The following is a 20,445-nucleotide window of genomic DNA, read 5'->3' as shown; positions in this document are numbered from 1 at the left end:
CACAACAGGAAATAGAGAACTGAAGAAAAGGGAAAGTCTTTGTTTAAATTCAGCACTGTGTTTTTTTGAGAACATGGATACACTGCACTGGTGGCCTCCACGGTGAGGCTTGTGCTTTTCTAAATTTAAATGTTATGTTTCATGGTACCTTCTCAACAGCTCACCCAGCTGCTAAAAGCCACTCCACGCCTGTAACAAACCAAGGATTTGTGGATTAAGAGGAGAGACAGGACTTTAAAATAAAGCCAAACATTAAAAGCAAGTTCTCTGCTTTATAAGTTACCCATTTTAAGGTCTAAAGCTGTAACAGGAACGTGTAAACTTACTTAAAACTGTTAGTTGTAAGCATTAGTGCAAGTCATCGTTTGCAACAGCAAGCCAAACAAAATAATCTAAACAGAGCAAGTGTTGCTGACTGTTTCTTCTAACTGCTAACCACTTCTAACCTCTCTCCATCTGCTAAGACCGATGACAATTGAGGTGTGGTGGGGAAATCGAAGTCCAGGATCAGGAATCAGTTTAAAAAAGCTTTTAACAACAAGTTCTTGTTTTTGCCAAACAGAACACAAGTAGAATCATAGAATGGTTTAGGTTGGAAGGGACCTTCAAGACCATCTAGTTCCAACCCCTCCTGCCACAGGCAGGGACACTTTCCACTACAACATGTTGCTTAATCTTAACTGATTCTCCTCTTGGCGACAGAAATGCCACACAGACCGTTCCCCGTTTGCAGTACTCACGTTCAAGATGAAAGTTATTTCAGACCATGACCCTATCCCTTATATAAGGGGTAGTGTCAGGAATTGGACATCGCCCTGTTTCCTCGGGAGAGGATGAAGGGGGGATCTTAATCCTGTTATCACTTGTGCAGTGTAAGATGCTTCTTACACATCTTGAACTTGACAAAAGATTGGCTACTGCAATATAAGAAAAGCTTATTCCAGTTAGGTTGGCTTAGTAGTCTGAACTTTTTTCCAGTGCTTGTTTCAAAATGTGACATGACCCACGTAATTTATTTTCAGAAGAAAAACCCTTCACCAGCTAACTCCTAAAATAAACCATTTATTGAGAAAAAACTTTTTTTAAAATCTCATTAATCAGCCTTGTGCATAACAAATCTGAAGCTTGCCAAAAACAAATAAACAAAAAACCAGTAAAAGTTCACAGTCAGTGCACTCAACAAACAGATTAAAAAACAAGGTCCATAACGCCTGATAACACTACAGCATTTTTCTGAACCTAAAGAGTTCAAAAATACTACATATTAACATTACGGTTCTCAATCAAATGAGAAACAGGAGAAAGAACAAAAAAGGTATGGTCCATATACAGTAGTAATGGCACTTTCACTGAAACATGCAGCTTCTTCCAACTGGCGGACACCGTCACATGAGCAACATGTGCCAAGTAACACATACAGGAGCAGCAGAGAAAGTGACGCGCGTCACTTGTGCAGTCTTCGTAAGTTCAACTTTTATACTGTTTCTCAGCACAGTCTTTATGTAAATATTACATACAGTAGTGATTAAAAGGTATCTTGCCAGAATAAAAAAGGCCAGAGATTCAATAACTTCATTCTTCATCTGTGCAAACCTGTGAGGGGGACAAACGGTGATTAATTCTCCCGCAGCGAGAAGATGGTATCAGATCAATTTCTTGAGCACCTCCATTGAACAGAAAGGTAGCAGGACATCTTTGAAGCTTTCTTCTTTCTCCCTCGTTATACAGATAATGAATTACAAGTGTATTACAGTTCTCTATGAATACTGGTGTTTCCACTGCCTGTCACCATGCTACTCTCACGTGCCTAAAGAAGCGTCCTGCCTCTGTGATGGATGGGATCTGGCTGTAGTTGCTCTGATGAGAGGGATGGATATGATGCTATTGAACCAGAATACCAGAGTGAACAACTTTATACTGGAAATTGGGACAGAATTCAATAACCTGTGACTACTGTGCTCCTAGCTCTTCAGAAAAGAAGTTACTATTACACCTAAATTTGCGGCTGTGGATATTTACCTATTCTTAAGCAAAGAACTAAACCAAATTTCATGCCAGAACTGCAGATTGTTATGCTAATTGCCAGATAAACGTTCAATATGAACTTAATGCTATTAAGTATGAACTTTAAAGAAAAGCAGATCCTCACACTGAAGGATGGTAGAGTTCTCAAGCATGTGCTTGTTTCACTTTTTATGGAGTTTACAAGTCTGTACACATGTACTCACCGAAGTTTTAGGCACAAAGCCCTTCAGATCCAATTAGCTACCACCGAGCTGAAGTTTGACGAGTCTTTTTAATATAAAGATAATGCATCTCAAAACAGCAGTGAAAGTTCACTGCATGGTGCACACCATATCCTTCTTTTAGTCAAATGTTTGCTAGCAACATCGTATGTGCTTCTGAAGAGTTGTCAAACCTTGTTTTCTGGACAGCATCAACTTGCTATCTGGCAGTCTCCCACCGTGACACAAAGCCCTGCAGCACGGCTGCCATCCATGAAGCCAACTACAAGCTGTTTCCAATTCCCATCTATAGTCTGTATAGCCAAAGTCATGGGACAAACCTTGACAAAAGGATGATCGAGGAGCTGGCTGGCCGTCCACCTCATCTTTGGGTCACTTTCCAGGCAGTGGCAAAGGAAGTCTTTCCCTTCCGGGCTCACTTTGTCAGGAATCGGAGGTTTATGACCCATCCCCACTTTGTACATGATCTGGAAGTTGTGCTCATATTCATGCCAAGGCCTCTGCAACAGGTAACAGAATTGCTACGTGCAAGGTTTAGCAAGTGACTTGCTATCCAATAGAGCACACATTTCTGTACCACAGGAAATTAAAAAACACCCGTGCACTTGGAGATGTAAGCGTGACAAATTGCTGGGAGCGGGACCAGAATTTGCAGAGAAAGCACTAAGAACAGTTTGCACTCACTCAGTATATGAAACATCCCTACCTTGCCGGTGACCATCTCTATAACAACACAGCCCAGGCTCCAGATGTCTGCTGCACGTCCGTGCCCTTCTCCTTTAGCTCTAGTAATTACTTCTGGAGCCATGTACGCTTTGAAACAACACATGCGATACCATCAGTTCATGCAGCAGAAGGAACAGTATGCATTACGTGATTAACTGGGCAAACCAAATGCTTTTTAATACACCAGCAATGAATTACCACTCAGCTTTTCTTGCTGAGTTTTGTCATTTGCTGGCTTCTTGTTCTTCGACACATTTGCAGCATAACAGTCTTTCAGTTTGAAAAATGAGAGTGAAAATGCCGGTATAGTACATGCTTTCAGTTATTTTCATTTTTTAAAAATAGATTAAGCAGCTGTTCAGTAGGAACAGTACTGTTTAGTACGGCTGCAGAGAAGGATTTGACCCCAGAAAACACAAGCTGCAGCACCATTACAGTTACCAGACAAATACAATTTTATCTTTCCAGTTACATTGTTCACTGATTGTTTTGGCTTCTGGATGTAAAGCACATCTAACACTAGCTACAGTAACATCAAGTTTCCCTGAAACGCATCATTTTAGTCCAGCCTAGACTTCTGGCAGAGGTATCTTCTTCTATGGTAACAAGTCAAGTATCTGCCTAGCATGTGCTTCCTTACCTGCAGTTCCTAAAGTACTGTTCACTTCTCCAGGCATTGTCTGGGTGTTGTTCTTCAGTTTCACTGAGCAGCCAAAGTCTCCTAGTTTAATCAGTCCAGATGAGGTAAGAAAGATGTTGGCTCCTAGGAAAAACAACAAAAAAAATAGTAATGCTGTTAAAACTAGTGCTGAATTGAGGAATGAGGGCTTCTCAACATACTCTTAGAAATTAAGCTGAATTTACACTTAGATCTTTACCTGTGGATTAAGCATGGAATATGATAGCATTAGAGATGTTCCTCGAAGCGTACCAATGTACCACTACCACAGGGATTTTTGGTGCATTTGTGTTAACACTAAGTGTACTGGAAGTTGACAACAACAAATGTTCAAAACACAAAGCAGTACGGCAGGCAAACTCATCAGCTTTCCATACGTGTTCGTTAAGAGAAAATAGTCCTCCAGGAAATTCATGAATTCCAGTGCTTACCCTTGCGAGCGCTGCACTGTGAAAAAACACTCATCCTTAAGGAGCTTTCTGGTAGAGGCCATGGCTGCGTACCTCCCCTGCTAGCCATCTTTTCAGTTCTGCTGAGTCATGACAGGTGACATCATACAGCTGTGTCATCATGGCACACTTGTAACAAAAGGCTATAAGTTCCATTTTGCATGTACTACCAAATGCCCACTCCTATTGTGCTCTACTTCCAGAATAATTGCCAGCTACGTTGCCAGCTTACACTAGAAAAATTTTTCCTAGCATAGTTGAAAATCTCCAAGGGGAACCCGCAGCTGGCTTCAGGTCACTCGTTCCCACACAACACTGCAAACTAGGCCAAGTGTTTTTGACAACCAGTGGTTTTCTTTTGTTTGACATCCTGCCAAAATGTTGACGGCCAACAGAAAACAGACCAAGCAGACGGAGCTCACTATACAGGTCAGGCCAAACCCTGGATTCTGCAAGTATCACAGTGAAACCACAAGTAGTTTGCAAGAGTCACCTGGCAGAAGTACAGCATGAGCTGTGATCTCTCGTGAGAAAAGACGAAGTTTGCCTAGAACAAAACCGTATGCCTGCTCTAGGAGTAGGAAAACTTTGGGGGGCTTCATTACACATAGCCTTTTACCATGTCACACAGAAGATTCTTTCAAAAACGGCTCATCCGAATACAACCTTCAAAAGTTTCTCACTATTTTTCCACCTTGAACATAGGTCTGTGCGAGAATTCTTGGCTTGTCCTCCTTTGCATTATGTTCTCTTAGCTAATGACTTTTCCCAGTTAGCTTGGCTGGGCATCCCCCAGATGCTCATGGAAAATAAAAAGAATCCTCAAAAAGCTGAAGTCAAAAAAAGGCAGTGCAGGTCAATGATGCCAAAGCCCTGCCCATTTCTCAAAGGGCTTCTCTAACTACTATGAGGATGCCTGATAACTAAAGCAAGATTTATTTAGTCCAAGAGAACAGAACTGCACTATAAAAAAGAGGAGAGAAATCATTAACAGAAATTAAGTCCAATCTTTAATTACTGTAAGCCTTTTCACAAGTTCTGAAAGAAGAATTAATTTTCAGTGAATATAACTCTAATGCACGTTGTGTCCGTAAGTTTTCCCACTCTTGGCATTCAGATGCCTGTGCATGCTCAAGATTAGAATTCTTTGGCTGGGTTCTGCCATTTGCCATCAGAAGGACATAACGTCTCTCTGCAATCATGGGTGTGTGTAATGGAGCTGGGTAGACCATCCCTCAGCTCCTTGAATGAAAGAGAATCCAGAAACACACCAAAGCAGTACAAGATGACAGCGTGATGGGACACGAAGAATGGGCCATGTGTTAGAAGAGTGACAGTTAACTCTATCAGCAACTTTTTCCTTTGAAATACTGCCCACAGCTTTTCTTTTTCTAATAATTTTCAAGCTATTACTTGTCATACAGAAAGGACATGCACTTAGGCCACACAAAGAGCTTGGGAAAAATGGCCATCACTAGCAAACACTTTTCCAAGGATGTTTTGGAAACTTATGTTCCTGTTCCTCAAGAAAGCAACATGCAAATTGCATGGAAGGCTACAAAGTGGCAGAGCTGAAGTACAGAAATGTCTCTTCTGACTGAACCTAAAGCTATTGTGATAGTTTGGTTTAGTAAACTTCAGAAGCTACTTACAAGGCCTTTCAAACCACAGTTTTTCCCTTTACAAAAAAAGTAACGGTAATGACAATATAGCATAAACGTTACTGTGAAAGTGTCTGTTTCAGAGAACAAGACCAAGCTCTACAAGGAGTCTTTAAAAAGGGCTGTCTTGTTAGATGAAACCTGCCCAGAATCCAGCAGGACCTGAGTAAGAGAACAGGAGACACAAGGGCAGTACTTTGAGGATGACTGGTCCTTTTTATCTCTGAGAGCTGACAGGACTGGAATGTGTGCTGGGTTTATGGGGTGGGCTTTGGCAGCAGGGGAGAGGCTACAGGGATAAGCCCTGTAAGGAGATGCGAGAAGCTTCCCTGGCTCCAAGTGGGACCCACCTCTGGTCAGGACCGAGCCAATCAGCACCTCTGTGAATAAACATATTTAAGAAGGGACAAAGAAACCCCCACCAGGCAAGACCTGCAGGGAAGAGAGGGGGGAGGTGGGGGCCTGGGCCCCGGCCTCTCACGTGGGTGGCTGCCTGTGCTGGGCTGCTGCCACTGGACTGGTGGTGGCTGCTGCAGTGGTGTGGCTTGGAGAGCTCCAAAGCACCTTGCTCCTGGGGCGCCCACTGGGCGGAATTTGTTCTGCTGGGACTGCCAAGCTTCATCGGGCCAGTTGGGCCCAGCACGGCTGCAGTGGAGAGAGTGGGATGTGAGACAAACAACTACGCAGACAACAAGGTCAGGGAAGATGGAGAAGGAGGGGGTGTGCCAGAGTGAGGTTCCCCTGCAACCCGTGGTGAGAAGGCAGGTGGACCCCCTGATGCCCATGGAGGTTACAAGTGGAGCAGAGACCCACCTGCAGCCTGTAGAGGACCCCACACCAGAGCAGGTGGCTGTGTCCTAAGAAGCTGTGACTCCGTGGGAAAGCCCACGCTTGGGCAGTCTGTTGGGTAAGGACTGCATCCCATGGGAAGGATTCATGTCAGAGAAGTCCATGGAGAACTGTCTCCCATGGAAAGGGACATCATGTTGCAGCAGGGGAAGAGTGTGAGGCGTCCTCTCCCTGAAGAGGAAGGAGCAGCAGAAACAATGCGTGATGGACTGATCGCAACCCTTCATTCCTCATCCCCCTGCACTGCTGGGGGAAGAAGTAGAGCTGGGAAGAAGGGAGGACTAGGAGGAAGGTGGTTTTTAAGATCTGGCTTTGTTTCTCGTTATCCCCTCTGATGTGACTGGTAACAAATTAAATTGATTTGTCTCCAGGTCAAGTCTGTTTTGTCCATGACCATAATTAGTGAGTGATCCCTTCTTGTCCTTGTCTCGACCTTCAAGCCTTTTGTTACATTCTTCTCCTCTCCGTCTCACTGGGGGGACAAGGAGGAGCCAGCAAGTGGCTGTATGGTGCTTACTTGCCACCTGGGGCTTAAACCACAGCATAATGTAACAAAATTCCTACCATATCTGTATGGTTAACAAGCAAAATAAAACTGGAGACCATGGTGAAAACAGCAAAAAGGCACAACACACCCATCTGCTCCTTCTCTCCTCCTACACACACACTGCCAAAAGCATCTTCGTTGGATGTACTTGGCAGAGGCATGAAGTAGCCCAGTTCTGCACAGCCCTACTGCCATTTATACCACAAGACTTTCTGGGCAGACTCCAAACGAAGAGCAAACGTCAAAAGCTGTACCCTTGCTACAGAAAACAATAGTTATGACCCATTATGTATTATGGGCATTTAAACTGAAGTTTCATGCCCTGTATCTCTGTGCCAAGTCAGCCCCATATTAAGCGCAGTGAAAACTGCACTAGTGTGATATTCCAAAGGTGCTGGCATTCGAGGAGCAGTACCAAAAGCCCCACTAAAGACCATGGCATAATTCCACGGAGGGGCAGCCCATAGACATTCCTCAGTCAGTACTTACGCAGTGCAGCTGCCAAATTCACTCAAGAAACAAGCAGGCCAAATGCTACCCTTTGATGAGAAAAAACAGCTTTAGCAGCACCTTTTACTCGGTCTCTTAGAAACCACGACACATGCCCCTAATCTCCTGTTGAACAGCCTTTCATCTTTTGCTGAATGACCTTCCTTCCCTTGTGCTCATCGTGAAGACAGCTCAAAATTTCTGCCATTCCTAACAACAAAGTTAACAAGAGGACAATAACACAATAACACTTTGACGGAGACTTCTGGCCTGGAGCATTTCATTCACAGGTTTCTGATTTACTGAAGCTTCAGATACAATCCTTTCATCCTCTGTATTCATTCTGAAAATGCAATCCCAGCACTCTTCAGGAATATGCCCTTCTCTCCCAGAGAAAAGCACCAAGCATGACCTCAGTGATTAATTCCTCTCAATTCAGCCCTTACGAGACCACGCTTGGAGTGCTGTGTCTTGTTTTGAGGCTCCCCAGTACAAGACAGACATTGACATACTGGAGCAAACCCAGCAGAGGGGCATCAAGATGGTCAGAGGGCTGGTGCACACGATGTCCAAGGAGAGGCTGAGAGATGGGTTTATTTAGCTTGAAGAAAGGAAGGCTAGGGGAGTGTGTATGTGTGGGTATTCGTTGCTGTTTTCAGCTGTGTAATGGGACGATATCAGGAAGATGGAAACAGACTTTTTCCTCAAAGGCACACTGTGAAAGGATATGGAGCAACAGACACAAATAGCAACCTCTGCAAATTCCAGGGAGGTATCATGAAAAAGTTTTTCACAATGGGGAAGGTCAGTCACCAGGACAGGGCCCAGAGAAAAGGGAATCTCCAGCCCTGAGGATACTCATATCTCAACCAAACAAGGTCTTGAGTAATCTGATCTAATTGGACATTGGATCTGATACCAAGATTGGGCCTGTTTTGAACAGAGGGCTCAAGCAGAGATGTCCAGAGGTTCCCTTCAGCATTAAACATTCCATCATTCTTGATCATTTAGCAGAACAGCTTCCTTGCAAAAAGTGAAGTAATTGTAACTGAGGAATCTGGGTTTAGCCACAGAGGTTAAAATTCAATACTCAGAATAGAGATTAAAAAAAATCCCCCAAAATTTAATCACCTGCTACATACTAGCACCAACTACTTTACATATTGATGTAAACTAATAAAAACCACAGTGAAGTGTAACAACCAGCAAACACTACCCTCAGTTTGCTCTCACAGTCATAGGTTGGAAAAGGATTCAAAGGCAGCTGTATCTTGCTTCATCTTTTACACTCGTAGAACTGGATGCCGTAACGGCATGTGAAACACAACGGTGGCACAAGTGGACACCACTAACTGAACGACTCGATTTTCGAGCACAAGGTACTTGCAGACACCAACTCCGGGATACATATAAACAATTACTCTAAGAATTGGTAATCTGCTGCCAAAAGAAACAGATTCCACAGTGACATTGAGCAAACTTAGCCACACAGAGATCTAGTATGATCTGAAAGCAAGATTTCCATAGGAAAGCAGTTTTAACAGTCTGAATGACATATTAGCTTTCTTCCATATCAGAAAAATAAGAGTACCTGACTACATGAGAGCTAAAAGTAAAACCAGAGGTTTTTTTACTTCTTTTAGCTTGAAAACTTGGGGATGCAATGTTAGCATAAAAGGAGACAGAGAGCAAGAGAATTCCAATGTAACATCAAGCATACTTTATAAAAATGCCCTCTGGGGTCTGTCTTAACGTTCTGTCATTAAGTTTCAGGAAGGTCTATAGTTTCAGGATGTAGCTGCAGTGACCCTCTGTTAATGGCTGCTGTTATTCTCAAGGAATTCCCAACTTTTGATACGAGGAACCTGTTGCAACAGAATGCCCTCAGCCAATACATCATTACACTTCTGCTAAACAGCTCTTCTCACTTCACTCCGTTTCCCTGATGAGAGGAAGACCTATTTGGAAACATATCCAGAAATCAGCAGTTACACAAAGCAGCACAAAAGAAAACCCTGTCAGTCAGCCTTAGATTTTGATCACAACAAGCTTCCAGGAGAGCATAATCCAGCTAAGCAGAACCTGGATATGGAACGATCAAGTAAAGGGGAAGGAGGGCACTGTGAAACGCATGGACAGAAATCCACAGCTGGAGAGAAAACTTTGGTCAGGAAGGAGAACCAGAAAAGGCAAGATTGCTGGGGAGTGGGAGTAAGGGAAAGTGTTTTCTAGGAATAAAAGCCAAAACTGACTCAAGAGTGGCCTACCTGGGTGGGAGGCCTCTGGATCGTAGATAGTTCTTTTCCCAAATGAGAAGCACGAGGCCAAAGGACCAAGAGCAACTGGGAACCTCCTACACTGCTGCGGTGATTCAAAACCCTGTGAGCAAGAGGGACATAGAAACCCAGCATCGTTGGGTTGCACTGCCTTGTCATAAAATGAGCATTCGCAGGGCATATTGTGTGCATTGCTTCCCCTACCTTCTGCTGCGTTTCTGCCATAGGTGAGCAAAATATGCCAGACTAACAAAACCAAGATAACTAGACATGGAGAATGTTCTTGGAAGAAAAATGTTCTTGAAAAGAAAAATGAATGTGAAACGCGGACTGACCTGTGTGCCTTAAGCAAATGCCAAAACCAGCCCCCCCTTCTGTTGTCGTAGTTCCAGTCTGCTCGTTTTGTAAGCAAATGCTGAGAGCCAGGCATGAGTAGATACACGTATGACAAAAAAAACCCTCTGATAAGTAGTTTTACCATATCCCTTTAACTTCTTTCAACAAGGCTTTTATTACTATGTTTAATCAACCATTTGTCTGAAATTCTAAAACTCTTCTGGAAAACAGGAATCACAAGGAAAAGTTCTGATGAACAACTCTAGCCCTGTACACTGCGCGTCAGCTCCCAGAAAAAAAAGACTGTTTCTTGCATAGACGAGAAGAAAAACAGCATTACATAACTCAGTGTATTAGTACTAAAAATACAAGGACCAAAATTTGAGTTTGAAGAATCCCCAACAATCTTAACAACGCCTACAGAAACTAGAAAAATCATGGGCAGAATTTATGAGTTTGCAATGCCAACTGTGAACATTTTTTTTACGTTCTGCACTTAAAAAGGAGCATGTAACTAGCCAGTAACTTGTAAACCTAAAAATGAGTGGAAGGCTTTATACACTTAATGGCCATATAGATAACGTGCACTAAATCTGAAAACATGTTCCCCATCCCTCCCCCCTGCCCTTATCTACAACACTGGAACAACAACATTACCTTTTTTTGATTAACGTTACCTTTAATGTCTCGATGAACAATACCATGTTCATGTAGTACGTTAATAGCAATCGTGATTTGCTTTGAGTAGAGCCTAATGACATGCTCCTGAAGGCCCAGTTTTGATACCTCCTCCAGAGTGCCCTCATCACAGTACTCCATGAAGATGTACATTTCTTCCTGTTGTGGGAACCAAATCGGATTTGATTGGTCTTAAATTTTTTAAAATTTTGGTTTTAAACACTGAATTAGGATCACGCTTTCCTTCCATCCTTCATTGTTTGTGAAAAGAGTAATGGAAGAACCATGTAACGTTTTAATGGAAGTCTCTCTTACCATGGAATACCTAATAAATCATCTTTTGAGAACTCTGTTCTCTTGGGCATGCTTCAACCTAATATATTCTATTGCACCACGATGGAAAAATCTCTGCTTCGTATCTATCTGCATCACTTGTACGTAACTGATACTGTTTGGTGGTACAAAATATGTTACTTTGGCATCAACCAAAAAGCGCTTTGGAAGAATCTTGTAAGTATAATCTGCAGCAATACAAGAAGATCCTTTGTATATTTAGCAAAAAGGAAAAATGATGTTTTGGGGTTTTTTTTGGTTTGTTTTTTTTTGTGTGTGTGTGTGTGTGTTGGGGTTTTTTTGTTTTGATTTTCCTTTATTCTCTCCCAGTTTCTGCAATATCATGTGCTGATTTCTTGGAGAGGGCGTTTTTTTGTTGTTGTCTGTGACTTGAAAAGCGTGCCAACTTTAACTCCCTTTCACAAAAAGTTGGGTTCTTATTCGCTTTTTCTGTCTCCAGGGCCCAGCCTATTTCAGCCAGACTTTATTAATGCAAAAAAGATGGCAAAGACACTAAGCTCTTTAGCCTGAGAAACCAATGACCCAGTGGCACAGACACCCAAAGTTGTGTCCCCAAGTAAAGAAATGCAGACAGAAAGCAGCCTTTGTCCCTTCTAAACCAGCAATGGGTCAGCAAATCAACCCATTCATATTGAGCAAATCAGTCAAAGCCACACACTGCTTTCCAGCAGACACACCAGGCGTCCTGTTTCCCGCCTACCTCACTAGGTAGAGATACAGGAAGGACTTGAGACTCACAGGGGAAGGTGAGAAGGGCACATGAGAGGCAGAGAGTAAGAAAAACAGCGTATCTCAGCATGCAACTGTGCAATCGAACTCCATTAAGAAAATCAGTTCTGCTGCTCAAGCAAGAAAACTCATTTTTCCTTCTGAAGTCATGTCAGCTGCATTCTAAAAGGTCTGCTTCCTTAAGATACTTATCTGGCATCAAGATTTAAAAGCCACCACAAAATTTTTCCAGGATTCAACAAGATATTGGTACAAGCTTTGCTGCTAACAGTGAAGGAGTTTAGGCTGTCTAGTCTATCTACACACAGAAGCTACCACACCATATATGATACAGCTTGCTTTTAGAGCAGTTAAACAGAGTAGCAGCATAAAATAGCTCCAGCATTACTCACTCTATTCACTTATTGTGAATCTTCCCTGTACCAGTTCAAAAAAAATTTATCCAAACTGTGTTTCAGAGACCTCAACATTCAGAGGAAAAAAGACACACTGCTATTCGCAGAGATATCCAGACAATTAAGCTGAACTACTATGTTCTCAAGTAAAATCTCCAGTGATCCAAAGCTTCTTAAAATTTTCTCTCTGCCTTCCCTCTAAAAAAGCCCCAATAATTTACGTTTTCTTACCCTATGGAGCTCCACACCAAAATAACGAACAAGATTAGGGTGTTTGATGCCTTCAAAAATCTTCAGTTCATCAGCTGTTTCTTTGATGGTTTTGTGATCATTAGGTTGAAACCTTATCTGCAAGAAAAATTTTTCATAATTTTGCCACTATTTCAAATTACTAAGGAACAAAAAAACCCCAAAAAACCCAACCCATAAAACAAACAACCCACTCTAAACCCAAACACAAACCAAGAAGGTAAAAAGCTTTTGAGTTTTTTGTTGATGGTGGTTTGTTTGGTGGGTTTTTTTTGTTTGTTTGGTGTTTTTTGGTTTTGGTTGTGTTTTGTTTTGGTGAGGTTTTTGGTGCTGTTTGTTTGTTGTTTTTTTTTTTTTTCTCTAAACAGCATCATCACACAAACAGTCCCAAAATCCCATCCCTCCATCCCCAAATTTAAACAAAAAAAAGAACACCAAGCTCAAATGTAGTAGACAGAGACAGTACAAGAGAACCTGAAAGTAATATCAACGAGATCTATTGTTCAAGAAAGACTAGTTGCCAGATACTTCACCAACAGAGATTGTAAGGGATTTCTTTGAGGGATTTCTTCATCGAGAATGAGGCAGTTGCAAGGAAAAGGTGTGACATGGAACAAATAAAATCATAAAGGTTTTGATGAAAGAAACAGATTTTCATTAGTTCTCCTACTTCTGTGACGGATTTTTTCATGGAGAAAAAAGAATTACTAAGTCTTCTGAAGAACTGATTTAAAGCTTCTATTCATCCAAAGATAAGCAAAAGCATAGCAAGTTATGGAAGATGCTACTTTTACCATATTGGTAGAAAGTAGAAACTTCATTAATTGCGTATAAGACAACTGCTAGAGAAGTAAATGCACATATTTTAGCTTTGGTTGCTAGGATGTTATGATTGTTTTGTTCTGTATAACAATTCCAGGATATAGTTTGTACTCAAACAGTGGTAAAATTTAAAAAAATGGAAATTACAAAAACGTGACAAATGACATTCAAGTATTTTACTATTTGCTAACGCTTTGAAGTTACAATACTATGTATTTGTAGTAAAGTTTGTCCACTATAATTTGTAGGGATGTTAATGACACTGTGGTTAAAACAGTAAAGTCTGAAGAAATCTCGAGGGGCAGAGCGAATGCAATGTTCTTAACGAGTTTAAAAATTAATAAGTAAATCTTCTCCCAGGGTACTCTTAAGGAAATCCAGAAAAGCCTTTTACTTGGAAGTTGCAAAAAGTTTACGTTTAAGCCCACAGTGGGTGGGAAGGGAATGTTTCTTGGTGAAATAATTCTGCAAGTTAAAAATACTAGAGGAAAAGGGAGCATACTGTATACTTGGCCAATTAGTGAAGTAAGTGTCTGTCAAACGAGGTCCATGCAACTTATTTGAATTTCTGCTAAAGAGCATAAGCATGCTAATCTGTGAAAAGCAACTGCATCTAGAAAGCAACTTTGAATTACAGAAACAGAGTGCTACTGATGGGGAGAAAATGTTATTTCATCAGGAGAAAAAAAAACCAAACAAAAACAACAATAACATTTCAAATGTTAGTATCTGTCAGTGAGTGAGTATGGTACAAGAAGTTAAGCACAAGCCCAGTCTTGCTTCTCTGCAGCTTTGAGACACACATACATATTGCAGTGTGAAAGAACTGGCTCATAAAATACAACAGCTCTAGCATCAAATGGCTGACATGGTAACTGTTGTGAACAGTTGATGCTCACAGTTGTCTGAAGACATGGAAATGCAATAAAACCAAACACTACAAATATTTTTAAAAACAAGGTGTGTAGCGAAACAGATCTCTATGCCTACACAGCTCTACTTACTTCTATCCTGAAAACTAAACTTTCCGTACCCACCAGGTTAGTCAACTGTTTTGTGACTCAGCCTAGCTCATTTAAACTACAAGAGAAGCTGAAAAACATCTCATATGACACTTGCTATCTTTTTCTCTAAGAAATGAAGAAAAAAGGAATAAAATGTGAGATGAAATACTGCAAAGTAAAATATGTGTACAGTCTTCACTAATCAGAAAACTCTTTCCAAAATAATTTAAGATCTCTTAATGGGAGTTCCCACATATTAAGCAAGCATTCATTAAGTTCACAACATCCCTATGTGACTAGTAAAAAAAATTATCCATTTTACATACATTTAAATTGAAAGCTGTAAATTGAAAAGAAAAATCTTAAGCAACTTAAGGAGGAACAAGTGATAATAGCAGATGTGGCTACATGAAGAAACAATTTGTTTTCCCATCCTTTCTCAGTTAGCTAACAACAGCATTGAGAAATTTTTAATGCCTGCTAACTCGTGCACATCTGGTTTGCAAAAAACAAGGGCAGCAGTGATTCTTGCATACAGAGTACTCACTTCCTTCATGGCCATCAGCTCTCCAGTGTCAACACTGATACAGGTATAGACCTTCCCATACTGGCCTTCACCTGCAGAATTAAAATAAAAATAAGAAAAATTAATTATGCTACATTCAATAAGCAACACGTACATCAACTGCAATAAGAAAACACATCACTGAAAATTGCACTTCCCAAGGTTATTTATTTTCATTTAAAATTTCTAGTAGCTTTTAACCTGTGTCACCTAATACTACTAATACTAATTCATAGTCCTGAATTCAAGCTGACTAAAAGTAAAAGCATTACGTTAACAGGCTGACCTGAAAGAAAACTTCTCATGAATATGAAGAAACTAGAGAGGAAACAATAATCACATGGGGAAAACAACAACAATATTGGTGAATTAAACAAATCCCAAAGTTTATGCTCATTTCCATTCATATTTCTGGTTCTCCCAAAGGCAGACCTCATCAAACATCTTATAGGGTTGAACACATGCAGGAATTGCAGCATCATACCTAAGTAATTGTCCTAATAAAATCCTTCTCCTCCTTCGTTCCTTGTTATTTGACCAGTGAAAACTTCAGTGAAGTTCTACACAAAGGAAATCCTAGCTGCAGTAGTGTTTTGTACTTTAACATTTTGATTTCAATAAAGCTGTTATTATCTACGCGGAGATCCAAGATTTCAAAAGATACTCTTAGATTTCCTTCAGAAATATTAAGCTTGGTATTTAAACTCGATAAATGAAGGTATAATGAACGTACCAATTTTGTTTCCTCTCTGCCACTTGAAAGTCACTTTTCTCAAACCTACATGCATGACATTATCATAAGATTTAGGTGTGTCACAGACTTGACCAATGATGTTCTTCCTCCTCATCTCTCTGTATCTCCTTTCTTCAAACAACTGAACAGACTTTTGAACAGCTTCAATCGGTGCTTGCTTGGAAGTAGTGTCTAAAAAGAGTGATGAACAATTTCCTTGATTGAGAAATATTCACTGTGTTTATATTTTATTACCTTTTGAAATATTTTAGCAATCGCATATATAACTATTACTTACAAATCACATATGAAACTAAAGTAAAATGAGAATACTGGTGCTTTTCTAATCGTCTCTTACTTGATTCAAGGATTAAACCAAAATTCTTGTCTTATCCACAGTGGAGAGTTCGACCAGTTCCCTTTGCAGCAGTCTACTAGAAATTTACGGGTTTTCCCTTATTCTTCTTTTCTGGATTAAACACTCTCAATTCCTTCATCGTTCATGTTCCAAACAAAAACCAAGCATTCCAAATTTCAGAAAAAAACTTTGCTGTTCTTCCTGTGTTCTGTCCGAGTGACATCAATGAGATCAGATTTTGTGTGACAGAAAATTTTTTTCTAATGTTTCATGAGATTCTACCCCATCAGAATATATGCAAGCAGGCTATACGTATGTAATTCTACAGTGTAGGAGTCTCAGAAGTAATCAAGTTACTTCAAGTTTCATGAAAATAAGCAGCAGGATAGAGAGGAAGAGAACCGATAAAAGCTTTCAACTTGGGAAATAGTCTAGGATAACACACTATTGAACACTCAAAATAAGAAAAAACTGCAGGTTGGGGAGAGCTCTACGGAAGTCAAGAAGTGCTTCCTACTGTCATGCAATTCACAACTGGGCACTGAACAGGGACAACAAACTTCTGCAATTCCTATAGTAATAAAGGTACTGACTTTGTAGGACAACACTGTTAGTATCTTTCAGAAACTGAAAAGATGTAACCTTTATGAAGGTTTTATGAAGTTTAATTATTCCCACCTCAGAAAGTACACCTTGTGATTTCGCCCCCCACCCCTTCTCATGCAACAAAGCTGTGGAAATCTCTTCATAATCAGCTTTAAGATTCCGCCTTTCAGTACAGCACTAGTTTCATAGATGTTACATTATAGTGACTCCTGGACACCTACCTTTCGTCTGGTTGATTAAAGTTCGAAGCTCCCAACTCCGCCGGGACGAGCCACTTGAATCTCCTTTTGGATACGATGGTTCTAGGGAAATAATACTGTGAGCATAAAAGTGGCTTTATCTCATATTAAGGATTATGCCACTATATTCAGTGGAAGCTGAGATCTTACGTATTAGGACTGATACACCCTACAAGTATATAAGGCAACCATGTAAGAAGGTATGCTCTTGAATTCAAAATGACTTATTTTTGGAAAACAAATTATGAAAGCTGTTCTGAAATAGGATTTAATTTATATGGGAACAGAGATCGCCTTCCACAATTGAGGGAAGCACTTCAAGTCAGGGCACTACGAATCAAATATGTAAGGAAATACACAGGAAAACAAGCTTCTAAGGTTCCTTAAAAAAAGGCCTGTGTTCATTCCAACCTAAGCCAGTTTCTTATTCATACAGACACCTAAAAAGGGAATAAGCATAAGGCAGGCAATATTTTCAATATCTGCTTTAAAAAACAAACAAACAAACAAAATCCCCCACATCTCTTAGTACAAATTTTTAAGGCATTTCTTTCTTAGAAATCCACTTCATTTTGCCAGATGACCACAGTATCAACTCTACTTTACTTGGGATTTTGTACTTCGTTTTAACTTGCACAGAATGCACTGTCTTCACAATCAATGTTTCAAGGTATTTGTTGTAATAAATACCACACATACAGGGCAAACATGAAGGAGGAGCCCTGATTAGGACATCAAGTCACACACCTTGTCTCTTCTTCTTGTAAGATTCAAATAACAGCAAGTATTTGTAAGATGAACACTGCAGTGGCAGTTAAACAATTGGACAGAAAAATCTCTGCATTGTCCTGATGGATCCAGTTCACACCTCATTAACAGCATTTAGAAATCTACTATTGAATGATGTACGTAATTCAGCAATCAGGTTATTCATCTCATTTTGAACATTGTAACTTAGTAAGACACCAGGAGATTCCTTCAGGTACAATTCAGAAACAATATGAGAGGCAAGAGAATAGTGGATATGTCTGAAAACAGAAGAACTTATTCTGACAATATAAGCCTAAAAGTTAAAAATCTAGGACTTTTGAATGGGAAAAGGTGCAAAAAATTTTTGGAAAGGGTAAGAACTGGGAAGAGAGAGAAATATGTTAATGACATAAATCATCTGCACATCCAGGCCACAATCTGTTACTGTGACAATCACCTTCTCGCTCTTCAGTGGGACTGGAGTGACGGCTAAGGGATCTGAACTGCAACTCAGCTGCTATTGAAGCCAGTCGATCATTTTCAGGGACACTGGAACCCCTGTTAAAAAGAGCCATTGCACTAATTAACTTCGCATTACACTGAATAACTACTAGTGAAAATTTAACTGCAGTTTTAAAGAGAAAGAATCTCTGAAGCCTAGGACATGAACCATGAAGGTAATGTGAAAGAAAAACTGATGCTGAGAGGTAAACTGAAAACCCTTCCTATGCTATTTTTTCCCCTCAAATGAAGAATTTTTATGTAATTTTAGTTATATCACTCTAAGAAAAACCCCTAAGTTTCAAAGCATAAACTACTTGAAGCCATTACTCGCACATAACAACAGAACCCTTTTTAATGCTTGTAAGATACTACTAAGAGCTGTTGCAGGACGCAGCTGGTGCCAGCTTTGGCTCAGTCAGACGTGATTCCGCTGGGTGATAACATCACCCACGTTATCAGATGAAGGGTGGCAACCGAATTCCTATGCTTCAAGTGCACTGCAAATACAATCATAGGTCATAGCCATGAAGTCAAACCTAGCGGGAAGAGCCACAAGCCAGCCGACAGGAAGGACAGTGCTAAACGACAGCAGCTTGACTGCCTGGAGGCCCTAGCTCCTCCAGGCAGCACAGAGAGAATTAGATACCTCAGAATAAGACCCAGATGAATAAGCAAGCTAAACAGAAAGGGAAACAATACTGAGAGAAATGAGCCTTAAATATTCAGGCACCTTTCCCCAGCCCAAGACATCGATCAATCAATCCACACTTCAGAGCCATAAATTCCTCATGAAAGTCTTTCTACAATAACTCTCTTTTGGACAAGGCTTCGTTTCAATTGTTAAAAGTATAGTGGAGAAGAGCTGTGACTGATGCCTCCTTTAACATAATGCTTTAGAGGTATGAGCTAAACACTGCTGGAAAGCAGGGAACATAGTGAAATCCTTCACTGAAAGCTAACAACTACAAAAAGATGAAAGACACCTGGCATAACAAAGTGCACACACTTACGAGAGGACTTCCCGACAGACCTAAAGTTGCTTCCGAATTGTATCCAATTATTACCTAGTAACAGTAGAAAAAAGAGGAGGAGAAAAAAAAAAATAGACACAATCTTCACAATTTGGAGAACAGAAGCCAAAACCCAAGACATCCTATTCCCAGGCAAATGTTCTCAATATGATGTTTGCTTTGCACTCCCTACTACTGTCTAATAGATTTTTTTAAGTTTGAGGAGGAACTGAAATTGAACTCGTGAAAATCCTCTGAATTCTTCAGGAAGCTGAGGTTTTAAATCAGCAAGAAGGCTGAGGTTATTCTCAACACATACAGAGCAACAATTCTAGATCCACAAAGACCTTAAAAGCAAGCAAAGCTAAACCAGCTCTAAAATGAGGTAGTAGCTGAACAGAGAACCTTAAGCATCATAGCACTGAATGTAGGTGTCTTAAATCCATTTCAGCCCCATCTTAGCTACTCAGATCTTTTATTGTTTGTGGCCAGAAAGATTGTGTGCATGTTATTCAGAAAAAAAAAAAAAAGAGTAAAAGAGAAGACGACTTGCTAAATTTCTGCTTCAGTCCTGGATAAATACAAAATGATGAATGATAACCTCAGCTAGCTCAGAAATTAAACACTTAAAAAGGTCATCAGTATGAACATAGCGTAAACATATAACCATCAGAAAGCTCAATGTAAACAACCAGGTATTGTTGCTTTGGATTTTACTTCCTAGTTATATTAAACTGATTTATTTAAAAAAAAAAAAAAAAAACCAACTTCAATAGAACTATGGTGGCATTTGTGCACTACGCACTGCCTAGTACAACTGATATATCAAGTTTCTACATTCAACTTTTTATAGATATTAAATGCCTACAATCATGTCATAAATTATAGTTTATGGAAAGTGTACAAAGTTCTGTTTCTGTGTTATTGCAGCAACATTTCTTGCATACCAAACAAAAAAAAAACCAAAACACTTTTTCGATCCAACAGATTCCATTTCTCTTTTGGAGCACAAATATATGAAATCCATAATTAAGACTGCTATGTGTTAAAAGTTTGCAACTTTCTTTTAATTATATTAAACCCAGAAATTTTCTATATCGCATTGTAATATTTTGCCTTCCTTGGTAGAAAAAACTCAATATCCTCCAAAATCCCTGGTTTTGCTTTAATAATTTTTTTTTCTTCAAATTC

At 40.2% G+C, this 20,445-nt stretch overlaps 1 protein-coding gene across 1 annotated transcript in view; it reads right to left on the bottom strand.

Moving 5' to 3' along the window:
• Positions 1 to 1,098: 1,098 nt before the first annotated feature.
• The window catches only part of MAP3K4 (mitogen-activated protein kinase kinase kinase 4), a 58,717-nt gene continuing 39,370 nt past the window's right edge, over positions 1,099 to 20,445 (bottom strand). Inside the window, exons 17-26 of the mRNA XM_086626817.1 lie at positions 18,198 to 18,298; positions 16,973 to 17,053; positions 15,788 to 15,979; positions 15,037 to 15,107; positions 12,646 to 12,762; positions 10,936 to 11,095; positions 3,613 to 3,735; positions 2,953 to 3,059; positions 2,567 to 2,746; positions 1,099 to 1,593 (exon numbers count right to left, since the gene is read on the bottom strand). Of these exons, the coding sequence (XP_086482943.1) occupies positions 1,573 to 1,593; positions 2,567 to 2,746; positions 2,953 to 3,059; positions 3,613 to 3,735; positions 10,936 to 11,095; positions 12,646 to 12,762; positions 15,037 to 15,107; positions 15,788 to 15,979; positions 16,973 to 17,053; positions 18,198 to 18,298 (1,153 nt within the window). The 3' untranslated portion in view covers positions 1,099 to 1,572. The remainder of the gene's footprint in view (positions 1,594 to 2,566; positions 2,747 to 2,952; positions 3,060 to 3,612; positions 3,736 to 10,935; positions 11,096 to 12,645; positions 12,763 to 15,036; positions 15,108 to 15,787; positions 15,980 to 16,972; positions 17,054 to 18,197; positions 18,299 to 20,445) is intronic.

The sequence above is a fragment of the Tauraco erythrolophus genome, chromosome 2 (genome assembly GCF_009769465.1).
Source record: "Tauraco erythrolophus isolate bTauEry1 chromosome 2, bTauEry1.pri, whole genome shotgun sequence".
Classification (NCBI taxonomy): domain Eukaryota; kingdom Metazoa; phylum Chordata; class Aves; order Musophagiformes; family Musophagidae; genus Tauraco; species Tauraco erythrolophus.
Note: the sequence above shows the minus strand (reverse complement) of the source record. Positions and strands in the feature narration are given on the sequence as shown.